At 40.7% G+C, this 27,186-nt stretch overlaps 1 protein-coding gene across 1 annotated transcript in view; it reads left to right on the forward strand.

The window, feature by feature from the left end:
• The window catches only part of CABLES1 (Cdk5 and Abl enzyme substrate 1), a 58,570-nt gene extending 33,946 nt beyond the window's left edge, over positions 1 to 24,624 (forward strand). Inside the window, exons 5-10 of the mRNA XM_025215459.1 lie at positions 2,571 to 2,673; positions 4,282 to 4,438; positions 5,534 to 5,637; positions 16,347 to 16,453; positions 17,491 to 17,698; positions 21,743 to 24,624. Of these exons, the coding sequence (XP_025071244.1) occupies positions 2,571 to 2,673; positions 4,282 to 4,438; positions 5,534 to 5,637; positions 16,347 to 16,453; positions 17,491 to 17,698; positions 21,743 to 21,883 (820 nt within the window). The 3' untranslated portion in view covers positions 21,884 to 24,624. The remainder of the gene's footprint in view (positions 1 to 2,570; positions 2,674 to 4,281; positions 4,439 to 5,533; positions 5,638 to 16,346; positions 16,454 to 17,490; positions 17,699 to 21,742) is intronic.
• The last annotated feature ends 2,562 nt before the right edge of the window (positions 24,625 to 27,186 follow it).

The following is a 27,186-nucleotide window of genomic DNA, read 5'->3' on the forward strand; positions in this document are numbered from 1 at the left end:
TCCTGCTGACACACATGCATTTAGGCTTGGTACAAAGCAATACAGTAACAAGAATGACAACCTGAGAGAATTCAAAGTGCCAATAAGAACTATAGGCCAAGACCCTATGTTACCCAGGGGGAAGTGTTAATTCACTGAAGTGGCTGGATGGCTTTTTATATGTAAAGGAAGAACACATTGGGTAATTTGGGTTAGTCTCCTTCAGGAAAAAGGAATTCAATTCTGTCCATGCTGAGAACAAATAGATTTGAATCTGAATAATGTCATACCACTCTGTTTAACAAAATGAGCAGTCAGGCTTTATGTACAAGTGTAGAATTTCTGAAAAGGAAGGACAATTGAAAATGTTCCTGAAAGACACTTGCAGTATGATCATTTTGAGTGGGCTAAGACAAAATGCCATGTAGTAACAAGGCCCTAGGGGGCCTTTATTTAGGCAAGATAAAAATGACAGAAAAAGTTGAGGAACTCTTTTATTAAGCTTCATCTAATATTTAGGAAACAGTCTAGTAGTTGTGTTTATTTTCCAGCTGGTCTTAATCTCGCTTCCACAAGTCAATTCCTTTTATGTCTCCAGAGGCCACAGTTACTAAAGACAGCTCTGCTGGTCTTTTAAGGTGTGCCATTTACTTCCATCCGACATGTTACCAGTTACTGTTCCCCTTTCATTATTAAACTGTTCCTTGATTTGCTTTTGTATTCATAATGGCATTATTTCCTGTTCCATATCCATAACATTATTAGAAGGGAGCCTAGAGTACTTTCACAATATTTCAAAGACCATCCACAACCTGGATACCTGAACTAATTATTTTGACACCTAAGGAAATTCTTTTTCTTCACATTATTGGAGTTTTAAATATTAGTTAAAATATTTAGGTTTTGATTTAAGGAATTAATGCAATCGAGTCTTGTGTAATTTATCCAACTATCATAAAAATAATACCACATAACATTTACCTTTTTAATATAACTTGTTCCTTCAAGCTGCTTCTGTACAAGCACAGAAAAAATTATCTGTTGTTTCTGCTCTGGAGTTATTTTAACATAACAATTATTATGCTGTCTCAGGAAAATATCAGGAACCAAAATAAGAATGCGGCACTCTTACATGGATTTCGCTTAAGGATCTAGGATTATTGTTTGTGGGGGATGGTTCTAGTGGATTTAGTATTTACTTGGTACAAAGGCCTCTTAGTATAGAAACACTATGTCCTCTGAAGATGGATGAATTTTGCTCTTCAGAAATTTATTATGCTTTATGAGGGGCTACTTTCTTTCACTTTGGGAGGAAATGAAATGAAAAAGACAGTTTGAAATGTAAATAAAAGGAATCGGGACAGAGTCCACTTGTTGCATCAAACATTTCAGATTAATAACCCAGCCCAGCAGTTCCAAACGCAGTGAAGATCCTTCACAGGTTTTCTTAGCTTTTTTCCTAGCGTATATACTTTTTCCAATGACTTCACTGATCTTTGGCTCAAGGCCTAACAATCCCACCCAGCATGTAAGCACATACTTAACTTTAATAAGCTTAGTAGTTCTTCTGCAGCAGACTTAATATGCAGCTGAGAGAGCCCAAAAAGTCTTTAAATGGAGATGCTTAAATATGGACTTAACTTCTCCTCATTGCCCCTTTATAGTTTTCCTTTTCTTTTGTCTGTGGGACAAATATGCTATGAGAGATATATAAGATGGTCTTCAAATACCTAAAGGTTGGTTATAAAAAAGGTGAAAAATAGACCATAGTCTGTGGCCACAGGGTACAGGATGAGGAGTAGCAGTCTTAAATTGTAGCAAGCAAAATTTAGGTTGGATATTGGGAAGAACTGCCTTATTATGAGGATGCTTAAGTGTTGGAACGGGCTACCTAAAGAGATTGTGGACTCTCTATCCTGCCTAAGAGCAGGTTAGGTAAACATTTGTCTAGAATGGTTTAGTCAGGGATGAAGCCCTGTCTTGGAGTGGGGGTTGGACTAAATGACCTCCTGAGGTCTCTTCCAGTCCCACTACTTACAAACTGTGATGATTATTAGTTCAGACATGGTGATTTGTTTTTTCATGGTCACTCAGCTTTTTTGCATTATAACTAAAACAAAACTTGATGTATTTTGTGGCTTTTTATATAATGTATAGGTGCAACATATTTTCAGCAGCACCGGCTGCATCTACATGAGATGCTACTGAGCAGTGGTTACTGCCACACTTATTTGGTACTTTTATAAACAAGTACTAAATCAATGTGCAGTAACCTGAGTTACTGCACAGTAGCACGGGTGAATGCCTTTTTTGTGACATCTACTGCACAGTGGCCTAATACTACTGTGCAGTAGCGTTGCATCATGGGTTTTGCCACATGGTGCTACTGTGCAGTAGTATTGGGTTACTGTGCAGTCAGCGTCTCTTGTAGACACATCTACTGTGCTGTATGTGGAAGAATTTGTCAGATCTGGATTTTGTGTCGAATGGTTTGTCACTTTTATTTTATCTGTCTGGGAAGGTCAGAATATGTATGAAGCAGATTTTCTATTGTAAGAAAAGTGTGTTTATCACTGGCTTCTGTTTTCCAGGGATATGAAATTGGAAGGTGGACGTCAGTGTCATTCTACTGGAGGAGTGTATTTAAAAGAGATAATTGGTCTTGAAGGTGTGGAACTAGGTGCTGATGGGAAGGTAAAAATGTTTTATTTATTTAATAGTTTCCTAGACCTAGGATTTAGATTTTTTGCAAGGAAATGTAAAAAAACACAAAACCTCAAAACAAAAAAAACTAAAGCCAACCAAAAATATTTTAACAGATTTATAATCTAGATAGATAGGTATAGGGAGGGGAGGGAGGGAGGAAAGGTAAGAGAATAACTATCAGGGCAGTATATGGAGAATTATGATAAAATAAATGAAAATGTAAAAGGAATTTGCAGTTTGTCGGCACAGACCAACTAGTTTGTTCCTGGAGAAATTGCCCTCTGGTAATAACTAAGGCTACAGAGCATTACTAAATCAGATGGCATTCCTTTGCCTGGCACATATCAAGCAGTCAAGCAGTTATTGTAGTTACATTCTTAATGTTAATAAATTGTGTCTTTAAATAAGTGTTAGCAGCAAGGCAATACTTCTGTGCTAGGTGGATACTTCAGATCCAGAATTGTTTCTTTGAATAAAAAAGAAATTCTGAAACTCTGGAAAAACAAATAATTTTGAGAGCATATATGGAGAATAAAGAATTCCTTACTCAATTTGTGCAGAAAGCCAAATTTAATTAGTGGTTCAATTCAGGCACTAAGAAGGTAATACATTGTCTTTGATTTATATTGCAGTAATGCTTAGAGACTCCAGGTGCACTGTCTAGTCATTGTGCACACGAATAAGAGTTTTATGGGCCATGGTCCACCACTCCTCTGTCCTGGTCCAACCCCTCGCCCTGCAAAGATCTTAATCTTTGCCCTATAGACTCAATCAAAATTAATCACGGCTCAGATTTTGAATTCAGTATGCATGTACTAATAAACAGTCAGTCAAGAATTATTTGTAAAAATTCAAGTTTGAACAATGAATACTTTTAAGAATCAAAATGTGCTTGCTGCTAAAGCTGTAAATAGAAAAGGTAAATTAATTGCATAAATTTGCTTTAAGTTTTTCATTCATCCTTAATCCATGTTGCCGGGCAACAGATTACCTTGGCTTGCCATTGGCATGAAGTAGTACCTCCAGTATTGTGCTAGCTCTATTACTGGGTTTTTTTGCCAGCTAAAATGCTATGGGAGGAAAGACCCATAAAGCCATATATTGCTCAAGCAAGATTCCCTCCAGATTCTTCAGCACACCTAGCACTGTATATAGAAATAGTGCTTTACTAAAGAAGTACTTGAAATCTGCTCCCTTTTTCTTAGGGGGAGAAATGCAGGTGAAGGCTGATACAAAAACTATGAAAGTCAATATATTTTTGAAACAGGCCCTTGATTAGAGTTTGGTAAATACAACACATCAGGGTTTTGCAAGGGAGGTGTATTATTTTTTTGTAGGGGAAATATATTATTTTAGGAGTTTAATGTTTGTACAAAAGCAATCCTGAATAAATGAATAGATCAGAGAGAGGGGAAACAGGTGACTTGTATCAATCTTGTGAGCAACTATCACATCTGGGGGGGGGAAAGAAAAAGAACTTGAATGCCAGCTACACAGAATGGCTTCCTTCCCCAATTTGTAACTTGGTCAAAGCAGTTGGATCCTGTTATGGCTGGGCTGTGCTAATAATTGTATTTATTCTGACTCTCTTTTTAGACGGTCTCTTACACACAGTTTCTATTTCCAACTAATGCCTTGGGAACAAGGAGAAACACAATAGACTCCACCTCATCCTTCTCCCAATTTCGCAATGCAAGCCATCGTAGCCTTTCTTTGGCAAGGGCTAACAGCACCCAAGGGAGCATTGACACAGGTAAGACTGGTATTCTTTTATTTTGATATCATTATACACCATTGCAATAGTAAATTCTTTACAGTGTTGTTTGGAGGAGGGATCCCTCTTTTTTAATTAAAAAAAAATAAATCTTAAACCAAAGGTTAGTTTTCAAAGAAAATTATGACTAATGGATATTATAGGAAGTCTTTTCTCCAGTTGTCTATATTTCACGTAGCAGAGCTGGCTTAAAGTGCATGGTCTCAAGTAGACAAGATCACTGGAGCAAAATAACCTGTTACCTTCCCAGGCATCTCTCACAGTTACTGTACTTTGCTATGGCTGTCATCTTTTTCTGTTCCTCACATGCAAAGGCCAGCCTCTTCTCAAGTACTGTAGAAAAAACATACAGGATTGCAAAGTCATAAGTCAGCTGTGAAAATTTTACTTGGGACTTGCATTGAATAAAAAGTTTTGTGTTTACATTCTTACCTTTCTCTCCTACTCTCCAAAAAGCACTAGCCAAAACATTATACGTTTAAGAAATTTTTGTTTTTTATTTGAAGCAAACGAAGATGTCTGTATCAACAGGAGAAAAATCAAAACTTGTACTGTTATATTCTCTTACTGATGAAAATATCTGAAATATTTTCCCATGCCTTTCCTCTGGTTTTGTCTCAACAAGTTAAGAGGCTTTCTTCTCACTTAAATGTGAAGGAGGGGTGTGGGTACTGTATACAGTTATTAAAGAATCCTATTTATATGGTAAACTACAGCTACATTAAGCAATTTCACAAGCAGCTGAGAATTCAGAATTGGAAGAATTACAGTTTCTCAACATGTTTGCAAATGAAAATATAATTTGCAACATCTGTAAGGCATCTGAGGGATTGAAACTTCTGTTTAAGGCAAATTCATTTGTGTTTAAAAGGAATGGCAAACAGTGCCAATATTCCTTGAACATCTCAGAAAACCTGGCACCAACCTCTCATTGAAAAAGTTAATGGAATCTGATTGCCTTAAGAAAGGCAATGCAGAAGTCATTTTGTAGGTTGACTGTAAACTTTATTTCTGTTTATGCCAAGTCTAAGAAATTTCTCAATACAGTTAATTATTTTTATACAATCTTTATAGGTAGTGACCTGGGAGACTATATTGAATATGACCCAAATCTTTTAGATGATCCTCAGTGGCCATGTGGCAAACACAAGCGGGTTTTAATATTCCCTTCATATATGGTGAGTAACACTTGAAAACAGGGTAGTATAGGTAAATTTTGGTCATAATGCTTAGAACTTTGAAATGATATTTGGTCCTATTTAAAATTATCATACACAGTTTACAGCTACTTAGAACAACGTTTTTGGAATCTCTTGTTCTAAATGACAGAATTATTTACAGGGACATATAAAAGTAGACCACAGGCTGTTATGGAAGTAAAAGTTTTATTACTGCTTTATTTCATGGATGTTTTAGATGAAAGTCTCATTGGTTAATTTTTGTTTATATTTCCTTTTCCAGAGATAAACTTATTTATTCTCCATGACACTTATTTCTTAAACAAAATGTGATAGCTGTAGTTTTTTGACTTTGCATGAAGCTGCATGTATCAGCACTGTTTTGATGTCTAGTATTCATTAGAATAGAACTGTGATTTAGGTTCTGTGCATTTCCCAAAATGTCTTTTTCAGCATAGGTGGTTGTTTGCATTCTTAAAGAAGGAAGGAATTTCTGCCACCAACAAAAACTATATTTTTTTCATGATGCCCAGAGATGTAAAACTGAAGCTCATAGTTCTCTTTCTCCTCCTTTTCTGTCTTGCATGCAATACTGAGATAGACAGCATGTAATTAAGGGCATCAAATTTGTGTTTTCCTAGAATCTGGTGGTTATTTTGGAGGGTTTTGCAAGGTGCAATACACATGTGGTGTGAGTGTTCAAGCATGTGTGCATACTGCATCCAAAGAACACTTGAAGAAATTGAAAAAAAAATTCTCTCTCTTTCCAAAGCAACAAGTTTATATCTACCCCTATACATAGTCAGAATATACAGCCTCCAAACTTGGAAAAAAGATCCAGAATGGAAAGCAGTCTACTCCTGTATTCGCTTTACTCAAAACTGGTTTTGATGATATCAGCTGAAGTACAGTTAATACTGTCCTCCTCTCTCTTTGCAGGCACTCAAGTCAGCACCCACTGTACTTGAGTCATGTCTCAATCTTCTTTTAATAAGCTGAGCAGCTAAAGGTGAAATTGCTCCTGTGCAGAGGTCTAGTCAAGCAGCAGGAGGACAGATATGTGAAATGTCTCACTCAGCTAACCCCTAGTTGTGCTATTTGCGTTTTAGATCCCAAAACCAGGGTGAGTTGCACATATCAGTGAGGGCAAGTTGGCCAATGCTCATTTCAAACAGATATGTTGCTGGAAGAAGCACACAGAGTTTTTATGGAGGTGATTTATGCGACCCATATGCAAGATTTCAGGTTAGAGGATCTTTTGAGAGCCATCATAAGTTCCAATTTCCCTGCTGGTGTGGGGGGAGAAGAGGTGTCTTTTTCCTACAGATCTTGGACTACTATAGGGACTGTGACTGTCCAATTAAGAACTTGTCAAAATTGCATCTTTATGAAAACCAAATAAATGCAGAGAGCACTGCAGTAATGCCATATATGCAAAACTAGCACTGGAGATTGGTTAGGAGCCGCTTGCTTGGCAGTGTAAGCTGAAGAAAGAAAATTACCAATTTTGCAATGACTGCAGTTACCAAAGTCCTAATATATTGCCCTCAGTTGGACACCCACTATGTTGCTGGTTGGGCATCTCTTTCTGTTATGCCTTCACAGAAATAGCGCAGCTGCCCCTGGCCCTCAAAACCAATGCCGAGCCCTTTCCCTTCCCCAGCCCCTGAGTAGCTTAATCAAAGCCCTTTCCCTACCCCAGCCCCTGAGTAGCTTAATCAAACCTTTTCCCAGGGCTCTAACTTTGTGGGTGTTCTGCATTTTACAGTTCCTATCTCCAGGGACACATGATGGTGGAAATAAATACGCCTATAGAATTGGCAGAGAATTCCAGAAGCCAGTCAGCCTTTATTTTAGCTGGCACAAGAAATACACAGATCTAGACAAAATAATACATCCATGCCTTTCTGTATCATAGCTTCCCATGACTTGAGAGTACAGCTGAGGTTCCTGCATGCCAAGAGAGTCAGTCAAGGATGGAAGAGTTATAAACGTTTGAAACAAAAATAAATTTGAGGATCAGCATTGGCTACTTCTCATTTCATCCCTGGTAGACTTTTTTTTAATGATTATTAAAGGGAAGGCAGTAGATACAACTGCACTTAAGAACTGTGATACCCATTTCCAGTTAAACCAAGGATGTTCAGAATATGCGCTGAAGCATTTGGTTTGCAGGCGTGCAACATGGAATACAAGGCAATATAAAAGTCTGCTGTGTGGTCACATAGGATTTGCATTCAAATGGTACTGTCCTGTAAATGCAGATCTGAGACTTAGGACTTCAGTCGTACAGGCACTTGAACACAAGTCTCACTTAAGATAATGGGATGGGATAACTCACTGCAAGTGTCTGAAGGATCAGGCTCTCTTCCCCATAAATGGGGTGATCTTTTGGATCACAGTACAGCCAAGGTACCATTCGTGCTTCTGAAGGTCTGAAATGGAAGGACATGCACTAGAGCTGGGACCTAATACATGTAAGTTTTACCAGCAGCCATCATTCCAAAACGCTCCTTTTTTGTTACATTAATGCAGCTCCAGTTTAAAGCCAAGCCAGCAAAAGTTGACTGAAAAGATCTGTGCCAGGTTTTCTGTGTGAAAATATAAAGGTACTGCTCTAAAAGAGGTGAATTATACCTCCTTTTTAGAACTAGAGAGGTCGCTATCTTTTGCAGAACCTTTGCACCAGCCTAAAGATTCAGGAGAGAATGCAATTCTGAAGAGCGGGACAGAGGTAACTTAGGGGAAGTGGCTCTCTTTCCCCCACAGCTGCAGCACTGAGGTGGTCAATATTGGATTGGACTGTGTGGATGATATACTAATAAATTCCTGATTTATTTACATGTCAGCAGGAGCTGAATCATGGCCTGTAAATGGTTTGATAGCAATTTAGAGTAATTTTCTTTGTCAGATATAAATCTTCATACGCTACAGTTGAAGCAAATTGCGTTTGGAGCAGTAAGAGAAAACCTGTGATTTTCTGAACATGCATAAGCCATTTTAGTATCAACAGTCCTCTGCAGAGTGACCACAGCAATTGTAAACCTACTGTACAGAGACTCAGACTAGCATGCAGTCTTGAATGGAATACAGCTTTAATTACTACTTTTCACAAATGCAAAGTTGGAGAGGCTGAGAGTGGCCTTGTGTCAGCATTGAACATTTTGTTCTGTATATGTGAAGCTCCAGTTTATAATTAAAGTTATAATTAAAGTTTCATTACTTGGCAGGCATTCATCATTACAGTTTGGCAGCTGTGAGCTTGTAGAATCCACCCCCCTCACCTTTATGGATATAGAAAGCAATTAATGGAGGGGGGAAGGAAGGAGAGAAGAAGTGGGACAAGTATCTGGTCAAGTAGGATTTTATACAGGTAGAGCCAAAACCTCAGCAGATGCATCTTCACAGCCCTGCTGGCTTCAGAACGTACCGTAGTGCTTGTGAACCCGGTGTTCTGATGAAAGCTTTCATGGCTCAGGGTCCTTTTTCTCTAGTGAACTAATTGGAGTTGGTGGGAATTTAGGCCCATTAAAGATGATAGGATTTAGCCCAGCATTTGAGAGAGAGTCCTGAACCCGAGTTTTTTTTGACTGACATGCACAGTTGGGACATGTTTGTTGTGCAGTGCCTTCAGGTCCCATTAAGCCCAATTCTGATCTTGCTTACTTCTTCTGCATACTAATGTCATTCTTGACTTTATCGAATTTACTCCTAGTTTAGAGAATTAAGCTCACTAACAAGTCATTACTGTAAGGCTAGTAGCTGGCAGGATGCGCATTTAAGAGAACATGTTCTCTTCAGAAATTTGTGATTGCACTGAATTTCACAGATTAGGGAAATGTTTTAAGCAAGTCAGATGTTATGTAAGACACGTGTTGGTTTTATTTTACCAAATTTATGTGCACAATGAAGTTCTTTGGATTTACTGAGCTGAAAAGTTTACAGAATCTGACCCCAAGTTTTAAGCATTACCCACATTTCCCTTCTTAGATGCTTATTAACGTACAAAAATGAACATGTGAAACTCCTGTTTACACTGCCTTTCCCTTGCTGGTTTGTTAATATTAACAGTTAATTTAAAGAGCTAATTAACAACTGAGTTAATGAATTTGTCAATATTTGCTTAAGTATTTGTAAGAAGGGAACCTCCTCTGCTTTTCCTTTTTTAATCTAAGCTGCTGTTCCAGCTTGGATGCATCAATCTATCTGTGCATCCCTCAAAAAATAGCATACATGCCATTTCTCACTATTTATAACAAATTATTTCAGGTGGGTGCTTGTGAAAGCAAACAGTGCTACATACCTGAGGGCAGTCCTTTGACTTTTCCCCCACTATGGTGTACTGGGGGAAGGGGCAGGGGCTGACATCATGATCCTGAAATTGTGCCAAACAGTTGAAATGTCTTTCTACTCTTTGTGAAACAAAAATCAGAGGAGCACACTCTCATTTTCATTGCTTTCCTAGAGCTATCGGTTTTTATTCACAGTTTCTTTTAGACGGAATATCTGGGTTCATTGCTCCCCTCCCTCACCATACTAGTGTCACACTAAAGAGTTATTCATTTTTACATCATTTGAGCTTACTGGCCAGCCAGCCATTTCAGATATCCTCATTCCCCCCTCATGTTTGGAAGTATATCTGTAGCTCTGCTGTGAGCAAGCAGCTGCTCAAAAATACTTTTGAGTGACATAACCTCTTGCCTCCAAATTGAAAAACTGCCACTTTGCAAAAAAACAAAAAACAAACAAACCCAAAAAAACAAACCACATAACCCAAAAAAATCCAAAACAAAAAACAAACTGATTTCCAGGCTTTGGCCCAAACATTCATCATGCTGTCCAAGTATCTGTCAGCTACTGTAGATTAAGATGTTAATTTGTCTTCTACCATCCAAAGGAGCATACATAAATAACTGAAATACTTATTCAGACCTTTGTTACAGTGACAGTGGATAAATGCTATTTAATGAGCTTTCTGAATAGTTTATGCCATAAAATTTAAAAAAAAATAGACTGAACTAGTGAACTTAAGTTTGTGTGTACCAGACCAGGCAGGCTGCTACTGCAGTGTTACAGAAGTCTGATGCTCTGTTAATGTAGCCAATGGCGTTAGGCATTTACAATGCTGGCAGTGCCTTGATACTGGAAGACAGCATGATCTATATAGTGCTGCAGTATGCATGTTTTGAGAGAGTCCTCCAATCTGCTCCTTCCACAGGGAAGCTCTTCACAATGTTCCAGCACTTTGCAAACACCAGCACTGATCAGTCCTAGCCGAGGCAGAGCTCTCAGCAGAGGCAATTCCTGTGGCACTCAGCTGCAGGAATTGATTTAGACAGAGAAAATCCACTCAATCTGATGTAGCAGTTTATCTGTGACAAATGAAAGCTGCTGTGCTCAGGGATGTATTTGAAGAGCAAATAGGCATGGGTCAAATACAAAAAAGGTTGGGAGAGGGGAAGTGGGACAGGGAGAGCAAGAGGCAAAAGCTGGAAGGGACAGGAGGTGTGCCATCATTTCCAGTACTGAAGATTGCATCCATATTCCCAAGATGTTCCACAGGAAAGGTCCCTAGCCCTCTCCCAAAAGAAAATTCGAAACCTCAGCACATTATCACTCTGTCACAGTTCTTTTTCCTCTCCTTTTTTTCAGCTGTCATTCCTCTCTGCTTGCTTCCAAGTCAGCTATATTGTCTATACCAGTGGTTTTCATGCCTTTTTTGGTTACATACCCCATTACCTGCAACATACTACTGCTCATAATCCCTGCACCTAACATGTCTCTCTGCATATTCATTCTTTCGGAAGAGTGCATCAACACCAATGTCAACACATGACAATACTACCAAACAGAAGCTCCACCACCTTTGTTAACATTTAGGCATGTGCCTCTTGGCAAAGCACTGCCTACCCCATTTTGAAAATTATTGGTCCGTATGACTGATGTCAGGTTTTGCCTCTAAAACTATGGGTTATCTTTTATTAAATAGGCTTCAAGCTCCTGTACTTTGGAAGTCCCCACTATGCCAGTAGAGCAGCAGCAGATCAGTAGGTTTAATAATAGTATTCTGTGGTAAAAAGTAATCTTACATTTAGGCTACCTTCTTAGACCCTGTGTTCCTGCAGCAGAACATAGCCAAGGATCCAGTGTCAGAAAGTCCAGCTGAAGCGGTGTGGTGTGCATTGTGTTTGAAACCTAATCCCTCCCAGTAGATGGTCAAGAACAGCTATGGAGGAGGTGACTTAAAGCATCCAAGGTATCTAGAAGTTAGCTCTACTTTCCAAAGTACCCATCAGCAGACTGCCATCAACCGTTGATTGGGGGTGCTCCTCCCTGCAGAATTGCAGGCAATGGCAAACTGCCATCTACCATCCTGTAAGGTTGAATCACCTGTGGGCAGAGTTAGCCATGTAGATACAGGTTGTGCACATTGTATTCCAATGTGCAAGTATCAAGCCCTTGCTCTCTAGGTGTTGCCAACAAGCAGAGAAAAAAAAAAAGTTATGCAATTCTGATTCTCAGGAAAAAGCATAGTTGGTTTAGTTATCCATCACAGCACTAACAAGTTGAGACAGTGGCCTCTGATTTAAGGCGTTGTTTGAACATGATAATGTATCCTGTTACCTAAACCAGAAATGGCACCCAGGTGTTTTCATCCCAATTATAACTGTGATTGCTTCTTCCTGCTGGATATTGAAAGATCAAGATAAAAGCTCATATGCTATAGTGTGGTGTTTTCCATTTCTAGGTTTAAGCTTAGTAACTACTACGGCTATGCGAAACAGCTATGTTTCGTTTCTGTTTCAGATTCAGTATTTCAGAGGGACAGAGATTCATTTCGGTGTTTCAGATCATTGTCCTGTTTCGATTCAGCTGAATCTGTTTCGAAGTTTCAATGCTGTTAAAATGGGGAATCTCCAAAATGCCTAAAACTTTGTCATTTCTTGCCTGATTCAAATGAAAATTGCCCCCTCTGAGGGCATGAAGACTGCCAAGTTTCAAGGAGATAGTTGCAGGGTTTTTTGTGAAATGCACCTCAAACTGTTCAAAGCAAAACTAGTATCACTATCACCTGAACATTTCCCCAGCTCCCCAGTTCAGTTCCCCTAGCTCTTCCCAGGGAGTGTGGGCCCCTGGATCTGCGTGCCAGGTTTCAGCAGGCTGCCATTGCAGACTGAGGCCAGCAGCAGCACCATAGTCTTCCTGGCATTTGGCGCAGGGTGTGGCCTGCAGCGGCAGCCTGACTAAGGTGGCACCAGTTGCCCATGGAAACATGAATTCACATTTTCCATAGCTTTGCTTTCTTTCACTGTTGACTGATTCAGTAATAATAGTCTTTCACCATGACTGGGACAGAAGCAAAGTCAAAATATACAGCTGTCCCAAAGAAGGCAGGGTAGATTTGCATCTTATAGACCAACTAATCAGAGAATTATAGCATAAGATTTGATGAGCCTGAGCTCACTTTATCAGATGCTGTGAAAAGATGTGCACAGAACACCGAGTATATCAAATAGAAGAGTGTTTTGAGTACAACAGACAGGGAAGGTACAGGAGAGGGGGCAGGGAGCAGTGCTGAGGGAGGCAACAAGTAATAAACCCATAGGGACAAAGGGGTCACTGTCCCAAACCAAAGAAGAGGCTCTTTTGTTATAGCACTCAGGGTGTCCTCCCTCTTGCGATTCTTTGCAACAATCTCATACACAGTAGTGATTAGCATCCTCACTTAAACTTTTAAAGAGAAGAGAAATTAACAGTAATGACATGAAGCATGTGGTATGCCTCATCTGCACTTTTCACTCACACTGGGTCAAATGTTTCTCTGCCCTGGCAGTAAAACATGGTGCAAGTCAGTAGTTCCCAAAGTGCAATCTGTGGGTCACTGGTCATCTGCTGGGCCATAGTAAGTGATCCTTTCAGTTGAGTTTGAGGATAAGCCTGTGTGTATGGTCCACCACCAGAAATTCTGAAGGTTCACAAGAGTCTATTACTTCAGAAACATGGGAACCACAGGTCTAAGTTAAGTTATGCAGGGCTGGTTTTGCAGGGATTCTCTTACAACAGTAATTAAAGGAATCTGTATGGCTTGTTTTCTTCTGATTCAACTTGCTGGGACTCTAGTAGCTGCTGAAACATTGAGAAGGATAGGGAGGCTGCATATGGAATCAGGTCTCCCTAGTACATTTTCTCATGTTGGCATACAACAAAACTCAGATTTATGATCAAAAGCAGAGGAGCATCCTGGTGGTCACTTGTCCACGCATTTAAGATGCTAGTATGTTGTTGCGCTTGTTGGGCCTCATTGAATATAGGATTGCTTGCCAGGATAAATAGCTACCATAACCTAAGGACTGATGCCAGCCCTTCCAAGGATTTGCACTGACATTGCAGATCATGCTGTCAACAGGAAAACAGCCTGCTATTGTGAATTCATTCTTTTCACTACAGGGATTTGTACGAGAGCAGGCAATAGATCTATTGTTAATTTCAGTATGATAACTATTACTCTCTAAAATACCATATTTTTTCATACACATGCACCCTTTCCTGGAAAATTGGTGTGTGTATATTAAGTGGGGAATGCTGATTTTTTTGACCACGATAGAAGCACCTTGCTTTGATTCCTGCTCCACAGTTCAGCATCTGCTGCATTACTGTTCAGGCAGCTGAGGGTGTCAGCTGACTTTATGGTTCATTGTTCTTCAGTATGGATCTGTTAACAAAACTTTTGTTTCCATTAATTAAGCTAACCTTTCTTAGGTCAATTTTGCTGTCTGCTAGCTGTTCCTGGTCTCTTGCTCTCCTCCTATTTCATAGCCTTGGAGACTTAACTCTTCAAAGTCATAGATCCACCTATGCAGACTAGTCTGCAACAGCAGCTAGGGTTTCACCTTTAGTAAAGTAGGAAAGGGAGGGTAAGTCAGCTAAAGATCAGGCTCTGTCCCTGCTCTTTACAACTATAAGGTCAGGAAAAAAAATTCTTGATTCTGCCTTTCAAAAACCCAGGTACATATTATATCCCTAAGCATGTATGTGAGAAAATTTGGTATTGCCAACTGGAATGTAAGTGGTGGGAACATAAAAAAAATCTCAATACATTTTTGAATACCCATGAACTATACCTTATTTGCCTGGAAGCCATGGAAAAAAATTCAGGAAAATTCTGGTTCTCTTCCTTTCAGCTGTAGGATGTGCAGTTAGAGAGCAGAAAGATATGTGATCTTTTCTAGCATTTGTCACATTGTCTCTGAGTAACTCATTAGAAATAAAGGATAATTATACTTTTATTCCTCTTTATGTCATTGAACATGGTTCTAATTAATGCAGCCTCTGTCCCTTTCAGGGGGGTTACACTCCCTTGAGGGTGGAATACTTCTGGGTTTAAGCTTTTAAAAGATCCTCTGGGGCTAAAAGAACCAAAACAGGCTTATCCATTTGTAGTTGTTCTGCACCTCTCTCAACCTCCACTCTGTTCGGAGAAGCCGGCAGCAACTAATCCGTGCCATAACAGCACAAGTTAGAAGGAAAAAAACACAACCCCTTACTGCTGACTTTTTGGAAAGAAAGAGAGCGTGAAGGATGCAGTACATACAATAAGTACTTAAGTAACAACAAATAGTTTGGTTGGTGAATTGGGCAGAAGACCAAGTACTTGTAGCACACAAGAAGTTAAGTGCTCTCTCTCTCGCTCAACACACCCGGGTTTGCACTTTTGTAAGTCCCTGTCCCTTGACTTTGAGGAGAAATAAGGGCTGGGTAGACCAGCGCCAGGCATTTTTTTGCCCTGTCACTGCTCAAGTCAGAGCTCCTATCAATTCAGTCAATTAGCTGAGTGAAAAGCAGTTAGAGACAAGAAAACATATGCTTTCCCATCACAATCATTTGCCCTTTATCAAGCTGAGAATTTTTGGCCAAAGCAGCAAAGGAATTTGAAGAGGCCTTACCTTAGGGAGGGTGAGAGAAGCATTGTCATATTGGTAAGAAGTTCACAGGAAGATTCTCCCCTTCTACTTAGAGACTGTTATACCACAGCTTCTTTGATGAAAAGGAGAGTCTCAAAGTAAGAGATGACATAAGGATATTTAAGTGTACAAACCAACTAAACATTTTTTACCCATTTGTCTACCTACTCATTAACTGTAAGCTAAATTATGCAACTAAATCCCCTGACATGTAGGCTTGTGAATGTGCATATTTAAAGAATGGTGGGACGTAATTATCCATTTCATTAGACATGGATGGCATAGGTACTTTAAAAGTAACTGCTGGTGCAAATTCTAAAAAGTTAAACTTGAGAGAAATTGGCAAATATGCTTCAGGACTGGAGCTGTACACACAAAACATAAATCCATTAAATCATAAATCCATTAAATCGAGTACTGTAATGACTTTGTTTTGGTCCAACAAGATTAGTTTTTAACTGGATTCCCTTCATTCACATAGTTTGAACATGTCATTTGGGAAAATATCTTCACTATAACATCAAAGTGTGCTGTTTGTGACTGCTCGTGCTTATCAGCCATTCCAGAGTTCAGGTCTTTTCTTCTCAGAAAGCAAGAACAAGTTTCATTTATTTATTTTACTAATTCAGATTTATTTCCCCCTAACTGGACATACAGTATTTGTTTGGTTTGGGTTGGTTTTTTGTTTTGTTTTGGAGTAATCTAATAGACTACAGCAATTGATCCATATTAACTGATCTGTTACAGACTACAGTAATTGACTATGTGAAGCCATCAGATCTCAAGAAGGACATGAATGAGACCTTCAAAGAGAAGTTCCCTCACATTAAGTTAACTCTCAGCAAAATAAGAAGGTACTGTGAAGACAGTCATGAGTGTTTTAACCCTGTTGCATCATGCAGCTACTTCAGATTTTAGCACAATTACTGTTGGTATTGTTACGTGAAGGGAATTGCAGTAACTATTGATTTTTTCCGGAAACAATGACCTTCAAAAGACACACATGCTTGCTTTGGCTTGTGAGCTGAGTAAATAAGATAAGGAAGTTTGAGAGTTTGTGTCTGGATAGAGAGAGTATTTGCCAGTTGAGTAAAAAGTACTGAAATCTGGACATGCACCAAAATATGAAAGGCAGAAGACTGACAGAAGAGTCCCAGTGCCACTGATACTAAAAACATATTCATTAAAGAAAGGAACCGTTAGATTGTGTGCTTTTCCCAAATAGTGTCACTAACAGTAGGAACGGGCAACTTTAATAGATGCAATCCCAACAGTTTCATAACGTTTAATAGGTAGGCTTTTCTCCCTTAATTCAGTATTACAGAGAAGTTGCAATACTTTACTAATACCATCACTGCCATTTCTAGTACACTAGTCTAGAATTACAACTTTACTGCAAGATCCATAAAAAAGGAAAAACTACAGATAGAAGGGAGGCATTTTCATTTGTGCATTCAAATTTATCGTTTAAGTGCCTAAAAGTATAGTTGATACTTTTATACAAGTATCTAGACACCGTTCTAGGGTACTTTGAAGAGCCTACAATTTAAATATGAAACATTACAAAACAGCAAAGGAGAAAGAAGGAGAATAATTATGTTAATTAGATTGCAGTTACTTGATGTTAATATTTAAATTACTTTTAATGACTAGTTTTGAGTTCTCTACTCAGATGAAACTCCAGAAGCAGATATTTATTGGGTCACTTGAAGGATTCTGAATAATGTTCAACAGACTATAAGGATAGCAGCACAATAAATTGGATTATTCCCCCCCCACCCCATTTGCTTGAGTAAGAAAGTCTCTCAAAAGGAAAGTTGTTTTATGAGACTATATCCTGCTGCAAGTTCTCTAGCTGCTCCCACTCTGGGACTTTGTTTTCTTTCTGCAGTCTGAAGAGAGAGATGCGCAAACTTGCTCAAGATGAGTGCGGTTTTGAGGAGCCCACTGTGGCCATGGCCTTTGTCTACTTTGAGAAGCTTGCACTCAAGGGGAAGTTGAACAAGCAGAATAGAAAGCTTTGTGCTGGAGCATGTGTCCTACTAGCAGCCAAAATTGGCAGTGACCTCAGAAAACATGAAGTAAAGCATCTTATAGATGTAAGTATCTCTTGACTAAAGTTTCTATAGCAAAACTTCCTAAACTGTGGTCCATAAAGCATTTCCTAGTAGCTGAAAAGTATGCCAGTCAAGTGGTCTTAGCTGTTCTCTTGGTTGCCAGTGGCAATACCAAATTTAAAAGGCAGCTGAACATTTCTTTACTATAAAATTTTCATGTACACAATTGTGGAAGCTGCCCCAAGGAAATTCCATGGTCACACCTGGGTGTGAAAGATGGTTAATGACAGCACATGGCTGCAAAAGGTGTCTAGGACAGGCTTGTCCAACATGCAGCCCGCCAAGCCATTTTATCTGGCCCACGGCAGCGCTGGCACAAGCCGCGGAAGCAGAGTGCGAAGCCACAGCGGCAGCAGCAGCACCGGCAGGGCCACACCAGCGGCGGCTGAGCGCGGAGCTGCGGTGGCGGCAGCAGCAGCAGGGCCACTGCGGAACACAGAGCTGCAGCAGCGGAGTGCGGAGCCGCCGTGGCGAGGCGGGCAGGGCCAGCCTATGGGCCCCAGCTGGCAGCGAGGGGAGGGGAGCTGCTTACCCCCATGGGGCCTGGCTCATGAGTGAGCTGGGTCCTGCCGCACCTGCCCTGAGGGCTGTGCATAGTGGGGCTGCCCCAACCGTGCCTGATTGGACAAGCTGGGGACAGGCTCCGCCCCTTGCCCCTGGCATGTGGCCGGGGGAGCTGCAGCATGGCCCGCACCCTGCCTGCATGAGTGGTGAATGGAGGCACGAGGTAAGTTGCCGCGCGGAGCTGGGGATGCCTCAGGGCCGGGCCAGTGCAGACGGGGGCTGTGTGTGCATGCGTGTGTGTGTGTGCTTCCCAGCACATCCCAATAGCTGCTTTGGCTCTGTCTGCTGCAACACACCTATGCACATTTCCAGACCCATTTCATTGTCACTTCCTGCAACTTCGTTGGTGTCAAAGGTCACGTGACATCACTTCCTGATGTGATGTCACTTCCTGTGAAGTCTTTGAATATAGCTTGCCGGCCCACTGGGTGATAAAAAGTTCGTGATCCGGCCCCACATTCAAAAAGGTTAGACACCCCTGGTCTAGGAGAAGTTAAAGATGTGGTGTCCGTTATATGGAAGTGTTCATACAGAACACATTATGGAATAACCTTTTGGCTGTTCGCTTTGCTTTTTCATAGATGACTTGAACATAAATGAAAGTTTTCTGTGAAATGCAAAAGTGTAAGTGTATTTAACAAAAAAAACCACTTTTCCCTAATTAAACAGGAGAGCTTGGTAGTTTAGGGTGCGTATACACATGCAGGGAGGCTGCCCCGACACAATTACAGCACACTGGAACAGACTCGATTAATCTGAAGTGGTAGTTGCCATGCTCCAGCAGACTCCAGCGTCACACGTATCAGTGTCCCCATGCTGAAAAACAGCAGCAGGAACACTTTAACTAAAGCTCATTCTACAAGCTTTAGTTAAAGTATCCCTGCCACCATTTTTTTAGTGCAGGGAAACTGATACACATGATGCTCTGGGAGCTTTAGAGCAGCTCTCGAGCTGCTCTAATTAACGCCCCCCCCACCATCTATAAATGCCCTTATTTTCATTTAGCAACTAGAGTTTTCAGGTTTACAACCTGAGAATGATGTAGCTTCTATTATACATGGGGCACATTTACAATAAGCTACACTGCTCTTTAAGCTACAGCCTGAACTAGAAGCCAGGTTCACCTGGTGCAGCAAGCAGCTAATTAGCATTGCTGAGTGACTGTTCAGCAGTTACTGTGTTTACTCAGTTCCAAGATGAGGTTCCCAGAGCTGCAAAAAGTAGCTGTGCATGGGGCCCAGATGGGACAGGGACAGTATCAGCAATGTGCAGATCCCTGCTTCTAGTGTCTGCTCCCTACCCATCTCCACTCCCCTTCTCCCTTCCTTTGCCTTACTGGCAGGGAGCCAGGCAGGGAAAATGGAATCTGTCCCCTGTTGCTGTGGGCTCCATCTGGCTGGGCAACCTGCAGAGCAGTCCTTCACAGCGCCTCGCTGGAGTCCGACTCAGCTAGAGCAGGCACAGCAGAGCTCCAGAGCCATTCCTGCCCCTGCGTTACAGAGAGCAGCTCTGCTGGGAACAGTTTCCTTTGAGCCTGCTCCTGGCCAGCTTGGGGAGGGAAGGGGAAGAGGAGCTGGGCAGGGAAGGAGGACTCTGCCAGCTGTGGGCTCCCTGCTGCATGGGGAAGAAGTGACTGGAGCTCCCCTTCTGCCCAGATCAGTGAGGAAGGGGGATGTAAGCAGGAAGGCAAGTAGGGAGGCAAAAAGGGTAGGGCAGTAGTGTGGGAGCAGGCACCAAGAGGTGAGCTGGCTGTCTGCTTCCCTTGCCCCTACTTCCCCCTCACCTACCTCCACCCCTGTTTTTCCCCCTGCTTCCTCCTACCCCTTCTTTCCCCCTGCCTCAGTTTCCCCTGTGCTTGGCTACTTGCCTCTGCTTTCCTCACCATTCCCCTCTTCCCCCTGCCCCCGCTGCAGCCTTCCTGATGCAGCAGTGAGGGGGGCCAAATTTAAAGATGACATTCCAATAATTAGATTCTGGACATGGAAAGTTAACAAGTTTATAATTTTGTACATCCAGAATCTAATTATTGGAGGTTTGTCTTAAATGTTAAGTAGTCTTGGATTTGGGTAAATACAGCAGTTTACATGGAGCAGTACAGTATGTTTCAAGGGCACTGCTGTTTGCCACAGATTAGAGTGAAGACATGCCCACTGGTCTCATTCCTGATGCAGACAGCGCCTTCCACCTCTAAGGAATTAATGGTCTTTTTAATAATGTTCCTTTTTCTCCCCACAATATTGGATAACATGTCTTAAAACAAAAGCAGTAGGCACTAAGCAGGGGGCCCCTTATGAGATGTTATGAATAAATTATGCCAGATTCATTTACTCTTAGAGAAGTCATTTCTTTATTTCAGTGTGAGGCACAATCTTCCCTTGCTCTGATAGCTGCTCATGGCTCATAGTCCCTGGTGAAAATGTCAAATTTTTGCTCTTCTGCTAAGAGGGAATGGATGAGTTAAGTGACAGAAAATGCTGCTTGTGCCCTCTGACTTGCTAAGAAATATGTCCAGCCAAATTTTGTGAAGTAAACAAACTGCTTTTGTTTATTCAGTACAAACAGTTGAATATTTTTCTTCTCAAATTGATCAGTTGGTAATTATCAATGTCACTTTACATCTAGAGCTCATAAGCTACTATGCAGAACGGTCAGGTCAGTTTATAGAAACAGGGGTTTTCTCAGTGTTGAAAGAATCCCTTTTATTCCAATTTGAGAACCCAAAACTTGACACCATCTCTCTCATACAGATCAAGCTTACCTGGTGAAAAGCCCTATTTCCTCTAGTGGGGATTCTACACTCCCTCAGGCTGAACTCCTCAGAGAGACCTAGTAATACTCACTCATGGCTGACCAGCTCCTCCAATCAGTTCAGAAAAGACACTAGCCCAGAGACTCACTTCTCTGGCCCTTGTGGGCTCAGTTTTGTCTGCAGGAGTAGTATCAGGGGAGCAACCCATGCACAGAGGGGAGCATATGGACTGCAATTATAGATGGTGAAACATCTCCCACTAGACAAAGGCCAACTCCCCTGTTTTATAGCTACCAAGACCTCCAGGGGCAATGCGTAGGGGGTGCACATGGGTGCACGTGCACCCCGAGTGTGGCAGTGCATCCCCTTGCCATCGCTCGCCACCCTGATGCTGGCACTGCCAGCAGCGTCTGCAGGCAGTCCACAATCCCTGCTGGCCACTGCTGACACTTGGTCAGCACTCACCACCCCCCACAGCTGCTGGGGGCACAAGTCGTCAGTGAACACCTCCCTCCTAGGTCAAGTGCAAATGCCACAGCTTTCTGCCTCCAAGCTAGACTCATGAATATGCAGTGAAGTAGAGTTTGGGTGACAGCAGAATGTTTTCAGATAGCTATAATTTAACACTATCATCAGTTTAAAACTTTAAGGAACTAGTATCTGAATACACTAAAACTTTTTCTTTTTTTTTTTTTAATTCTACTGCACTACAGAAACTGGAAGAGAAGTTCCGGCTGAACAGGCGAGAACTGATAGCCTTTGAATTCCCAGTGTTAGTGGCCTTGGAATTTGCTCTCCATCTGCCTGAACATGAAGTGATGCCACATTATAGACGTTTGATACAGAACTCCTAGCATAGGCTACCCTTCCTGGAAGGGGAGTTAAAACTGTTTCCACTCAGCTCTGTGGAGTTGCAGATACTACTGGAAATGCAAAAATGGGACTTGATACCAAAATTTTTTCTTCTCTCCAACACGTTTTTTCCATCAATGTATTGGGAACACTACATAGAAGTTCTTAAGACTTATGTTTATGAACTTATGTATCTTTAATTACTCAGAGCAGGTGAAGAATGAGGTGCATGTTGAATAATTACAAACTGATGCTGGAACAGGGTGCAACAGTGGGGACCAAGATTGTACATGTAGTTACCCGCATCAATCATGCAAGAACAAGAATGACAGCAGACTCCATTCCTGCCTCCTACAAATCACACATACCCCCTGCAAGCATAGTAGAGTGCATTCTTATAGTGCTTTTTTACAGACCTGCTCCAACTTGCAAAAGGACTTCATAACATTGTGAAAAAGCTTTTCAAAAGATATCTTCACTGTGTCAGAGAGTGTGCCAATCTATTTTTGTATCAGGTATTGAAAGTGCACTTTTTCCTGTGGGGTGTTTGTATGTGTGACTTTGAATCGGTTTTGGTCCAGGTGGCTGGCTTGACTATTTCAGAGGCTATCAGTTGCTAATGTTGAAGATCAAGGTGACTTTGTGTTTACTCCAAAACATAACTACTGGAAAAGTGATAAATGGGATCATTTTTGGACACTTCCTTTTTTTTAATCTTTGGTTTTTCAACATCTTCTACCTTTCTAAAGACTACACTACTACAGCAAGAGAAGAGTCAACAGCTGACTGTACATTTTTAGTCTTGTATGTGAAAAGATGAAAGCATTTAGTATGAGATGTACGTGTAATGTTTTTCAAAAGTATCTTGTGTTAAGCCACATGCATATTTTTAACTTTCGCACTTTTCCTGCCGTGGCGATGGCTAGACTTGCACTCTGTAGTGTTGTATTTCTGTGCTCTATGTTAGAGTGCTTAATAAGCACATTTATTGTGCTAATCTTAAACAGTGTTTTATATATAAAAAAAAAAATCAGGAGTAGGGCTGAGCAGTATAAGTGGTGTCTTAAAGCTTTGATAGCAGAGACACTGCATGTTAATAAGTTTTGATTTTTAAATGGAATTGACTACAAAATATAAAAATCAGTGGCCATTTAAATTGTTACTTATGGTCTAGTACCTTTTAAACATTTCAATACTGGAATTTTACAGTTTCTTTCCTGCAACTTACATGATTCTGGCTGGAAAACCAGAAAAGCTGGACAGAATCACTCTGGCTCTCCAGCATTATATATGCTATGCTAACATGCTGAAGGACATGTATTAAGGAATTAAATTATTTTTATATATAATTATACACGTGTCTGACCTCCTCCAATACCAATTCACTTGACAACCCCCACATTCCTAGAATATAAATGCTGATAAGGTCAAATAATATATTAAAAGAAATCTCAACCAGGAAATTCCTACTGCAGCCTTATCTCTAGACATTTGGGAGTGCTTGCTTGTGGGATGGAAATGGCTTGTGAACAGAGGGTATGGGAGTGGTACACCCAAAGATGTAAACACACCAATCTTTGCTTTCTTTTACCCTTCATTTTAACCAGTTTATTAATTTTCCTCCATTCTGCCAGGAATTGCCCAAGTCAAAAGTCTTGACAGGAAAATTAAACAAGTGTCTTCTTCCAACCCCGTTGCCCTTAATCCTCATGTGAAGAAAACTTTTGACAGATCTTTCTGTCATATCTAGAAGGTCGTGAAAGCAGGCTAGGAAAAAATGGGGCTTTTGCTAGGCATTACTTTTCCCAGTCCTGTGTAAAAGGGTCACTAATTAGTGTCTCAGATCTAGTTGATCCTGTTTAAGTTACTTTTTCTTTTTACATAATATGCATATTTCTAGTTTTGCGGACCAGAGAATGGAATGATGCTTCCACAATGAGTTTCACCACTGCTGAACTGGAGGCATAAGACTCATCTTGCTGAAAGGTCTTGGCACCGGGCCACTTCACCAATAAAACCTTGATTTTGCCATTTTGCTCTGATCTCTTAAGCAATACTGGAAAGTTATAAGCTGGTGCAGCATTTTTACATCTTGTATTTCAATACCCTGCTTGTTTAGATCCAGAGCAGAAGACAGTACATCATACACAGGCCCACAAACCAAAGCATAGCTGTCATGTCCAAAACTAGTCCTTCCCACCTTGCCAGTGTCCCTATATTTATAGAGTCAAGATTATTTTTTCCATTAAAGAGTTTTTCCTATTGACACCTTCCTAAAATTAAGCAGAAGTCTTATATAATGGTAAGACTTTATTTTACCTTGGAGTTCAGGTTTCACGTTGCTTCACAGTTTTTCAGGGACACAAAGCAAATCACAATTGCAAGATACCAAGTAAAGGATAGCTGTAGACCTTAGAGAGACTTGAAACCTTGTGTCGTCTTTTGTCTTCTGTGTTGCTACCCAGCCCTAATCTACGGTTTACAGAAGTTTTGTGGGATGAAATCTGATTGCTGGAGACTTTCTCCTTTCACTGGGAGTAACATTCAGCTATTGTTTGAATGTTGAATAAATACTTAAAAGATGAAAATATTGCACTGTTCACTTAAGAACATTATATATAAAGCCATATTAATACTAAATGTTAAAGCACAAAGCTTGATCAATATATTATCATTAGGCCAAAGGGTAGTATGTCCTCCTCCTCCCCATCCCTGTAAAAAACAACCCCCCTCCCCCCCACCCAAAAACCACAGGCTAAAACGATAGAGGAAATCTGTACCAAAACAGAAATGTTGATTGTTTGCCTTTGTCTTGTATAGTAATGTGTTGATTTACAAATGATTTTAGGTTTGACATAACTTAGTTTGGGAAATAATCCATTCCATATCATTCATAATAATTTCAAATTATGTACCATACAAAAAGGTGTTTGTTTTTTTTTAAGTGCTGTTTTCTACCAGTAACAGCAAGTAAAAAAACCTATTCAATGCTATCACTTGTTTGTTGTAGAGGTTTTTTGTTGTTTGTTTCCAATTCCTTCTCGCAATTGTTTTTGCTTTCGATTCTTCTGCAAGAATTGTAAGTGGAAAAAAAAGAAATTAAATGCCACCCACCAAACAAGCCAAACCCACAAATGCCCCAACCCACACCACTACCACCAAAGTACCAAAACCTCATGAGGCCTGCCATCATTGACATTCAGGCCCAGATCCTAAAAAACTTCTAGACAGTGTGACATCTGTACATAGACAGAGCCCCAGTAACTTAGGTAGGACTCCAGACTGCCAACATGGTTCATGCTGCAGGCCTGAAAAACAAACTTTCCCTTTTAGTTTTGCTCTGCGGGGTATCTTTTTTGGTTTAAAATTGTATAGACATGCACATGCTAATCCCTTGGTGAAGAGGTTAATAGTAATACACTCTGTGAATAATGGATATCATTTGGCAATAGATGGATGGCAGAGATACTGCTTCATGGTCAATAACAATATTCATGAAGCAAGACTAAAGGGAATATGACTATAAAATATTATGGAATTTAAGTACATCAGGGAAGTAAAACTCCCAGGAGGTAGCCATAATAGAAGAACCTTTATAAAAAGTAACGTTTTTTTGACAAGATACGTGAGCAACTGAAGGCAAGCTTTGAGATAGCTTGAAATGGCTTGGGCTGCTGTCAAGGTCTTTTTGGCATTCCTAAAGCCATGATTTGGGATGGTTCAACTGGAAATTAGAAATGGATGGCCAACAGAGAAACCAGATCTCACCTGGAGAATAAGCAGTATGCCTTGTGATCCTGCCAAAGTCCATAAACGTTTTATACGCTTCAGATAGTGTTGAACAGAATGCTACCACATAAGGGCCTAATCAAAGACTACTCTTGAGGTCAGTGGGCTCCAAACTCAAGCCCATATTGAACAAGAACTATAGGATGCATGGCACATAGACTTGGCAGTTTTGTTGTGCATTCCCATAATTCGGCTGAATTCTCATGTATTCTTGAGGAATGGGCTGCCATTGCAGATAATGACCAGAGGTGGCTGTAGAACCTGTTGAGGAAGCAGCTTCTCTTGCTTCTCCCAAGATTAGATCCGAGCAGAGGACTCAGGTGAGCAATGCCTGGTCTACTACATGCCAAAGGTCACAGGGATGACAGCTTTCAAGAAAGCTGAATGATTTTTGTCATCAGGTCTCTCATGAAGCAAAGAGTTCCCTTTCCAAAAATTAATGCGGGTTTTAAGGGCCCCTCTACATGTGCAGGTAAAGACATGATGGATTCTAATGTACCATCCACACAATCACACCACCTGCCATGCCATATGTACGTGGCAGGAGGTGTGATTGTGGGATCACGTATCAGAGTCCATCATGCCCTGTTGACAGTGTGGGGTCGAGCCCAATCCCAGGCTCCCCCTGTACCAGCAAGAAGCAAGCTCCTGTGACTACAAACCTCCTTCAATTGGCGGGGTTCCCAGCCATGGGGGCACACCATGTGACTGCATGGTTACAGACTTCTGTGTACTTGTGCTGTTGGTTTCACCTTCCTTTGTGGCTTTGTCAAAAAGAAATCCTGCCTCGCCAACCTACTAGAGTTCTTTGAGGGTATCAGTAAGCAGGTAGATTAGGGTGATCTAGTTGACATAGTACATTTTGGACTTCCAAAAAGCCTTTGACCGTCCCCCATCAGAAGCTCTTGCCAAAAGTTAGGTATTTGTGAGATAAGATTACAGGGAATGCTCACTCATGGATTATAAATTAGTTTAAGGATAGAAAACAAGGAGTGAGTATAAATGGTTAGTTTTCAGGATGGAAAGAAAGAAAACAGAGATCTGTGCTGTTTAACATAAGCGATCTAGAAAAACGGCAAGTAGCAAGGTGCCCAAATTTGAGAATGACAAAAGTATTCACAGTGGTGACCACCAGGCAGATCATGAAAAACTACAGAAAGATCTAGCACTATTGAGCAGACGGGCAACTAAATGGTGGATGAAGTTCGATGTAGGTAAGTGCAAAGTGATGCACATGGACAAAAATAACTCAAACTATACCTACACCATGATGATCGCTCTATTAGCTGTTGCAACACAAGAAAGATCTAAGAGTCATTTTGGACAGCTTGCTAAAACCAGCACACTAAAAATAGCACAGTGCTCTGCAGCCATCAAGAAGGCAAACAAAATATTAAGGATTATTAAGGCAATTGTAAACAAAATAGAAAGTATCATTATGCCCTTTATAAATCTATGATGCATCCACCACTTGAATCTTGTGCCCAGTTCTGGTCTGTACACCTCAAAAAGGATA

The sequence above is a fragment of the Alligator sinensis genome, unplaced genomic scaffold, assembly GCF_000455745.1.
Source record: "Alligator sinensis unplaced genomic scaffold, ASM45574v1 scaffold1248_1, whole genome shotgun sequence".
NCBI classification, from domain to species: domain Eukaryota; kingdom Metazoa; phylum Chordata; order Crocodylia; family Alligatoridae; genus Alligator; species Alligator sinensis.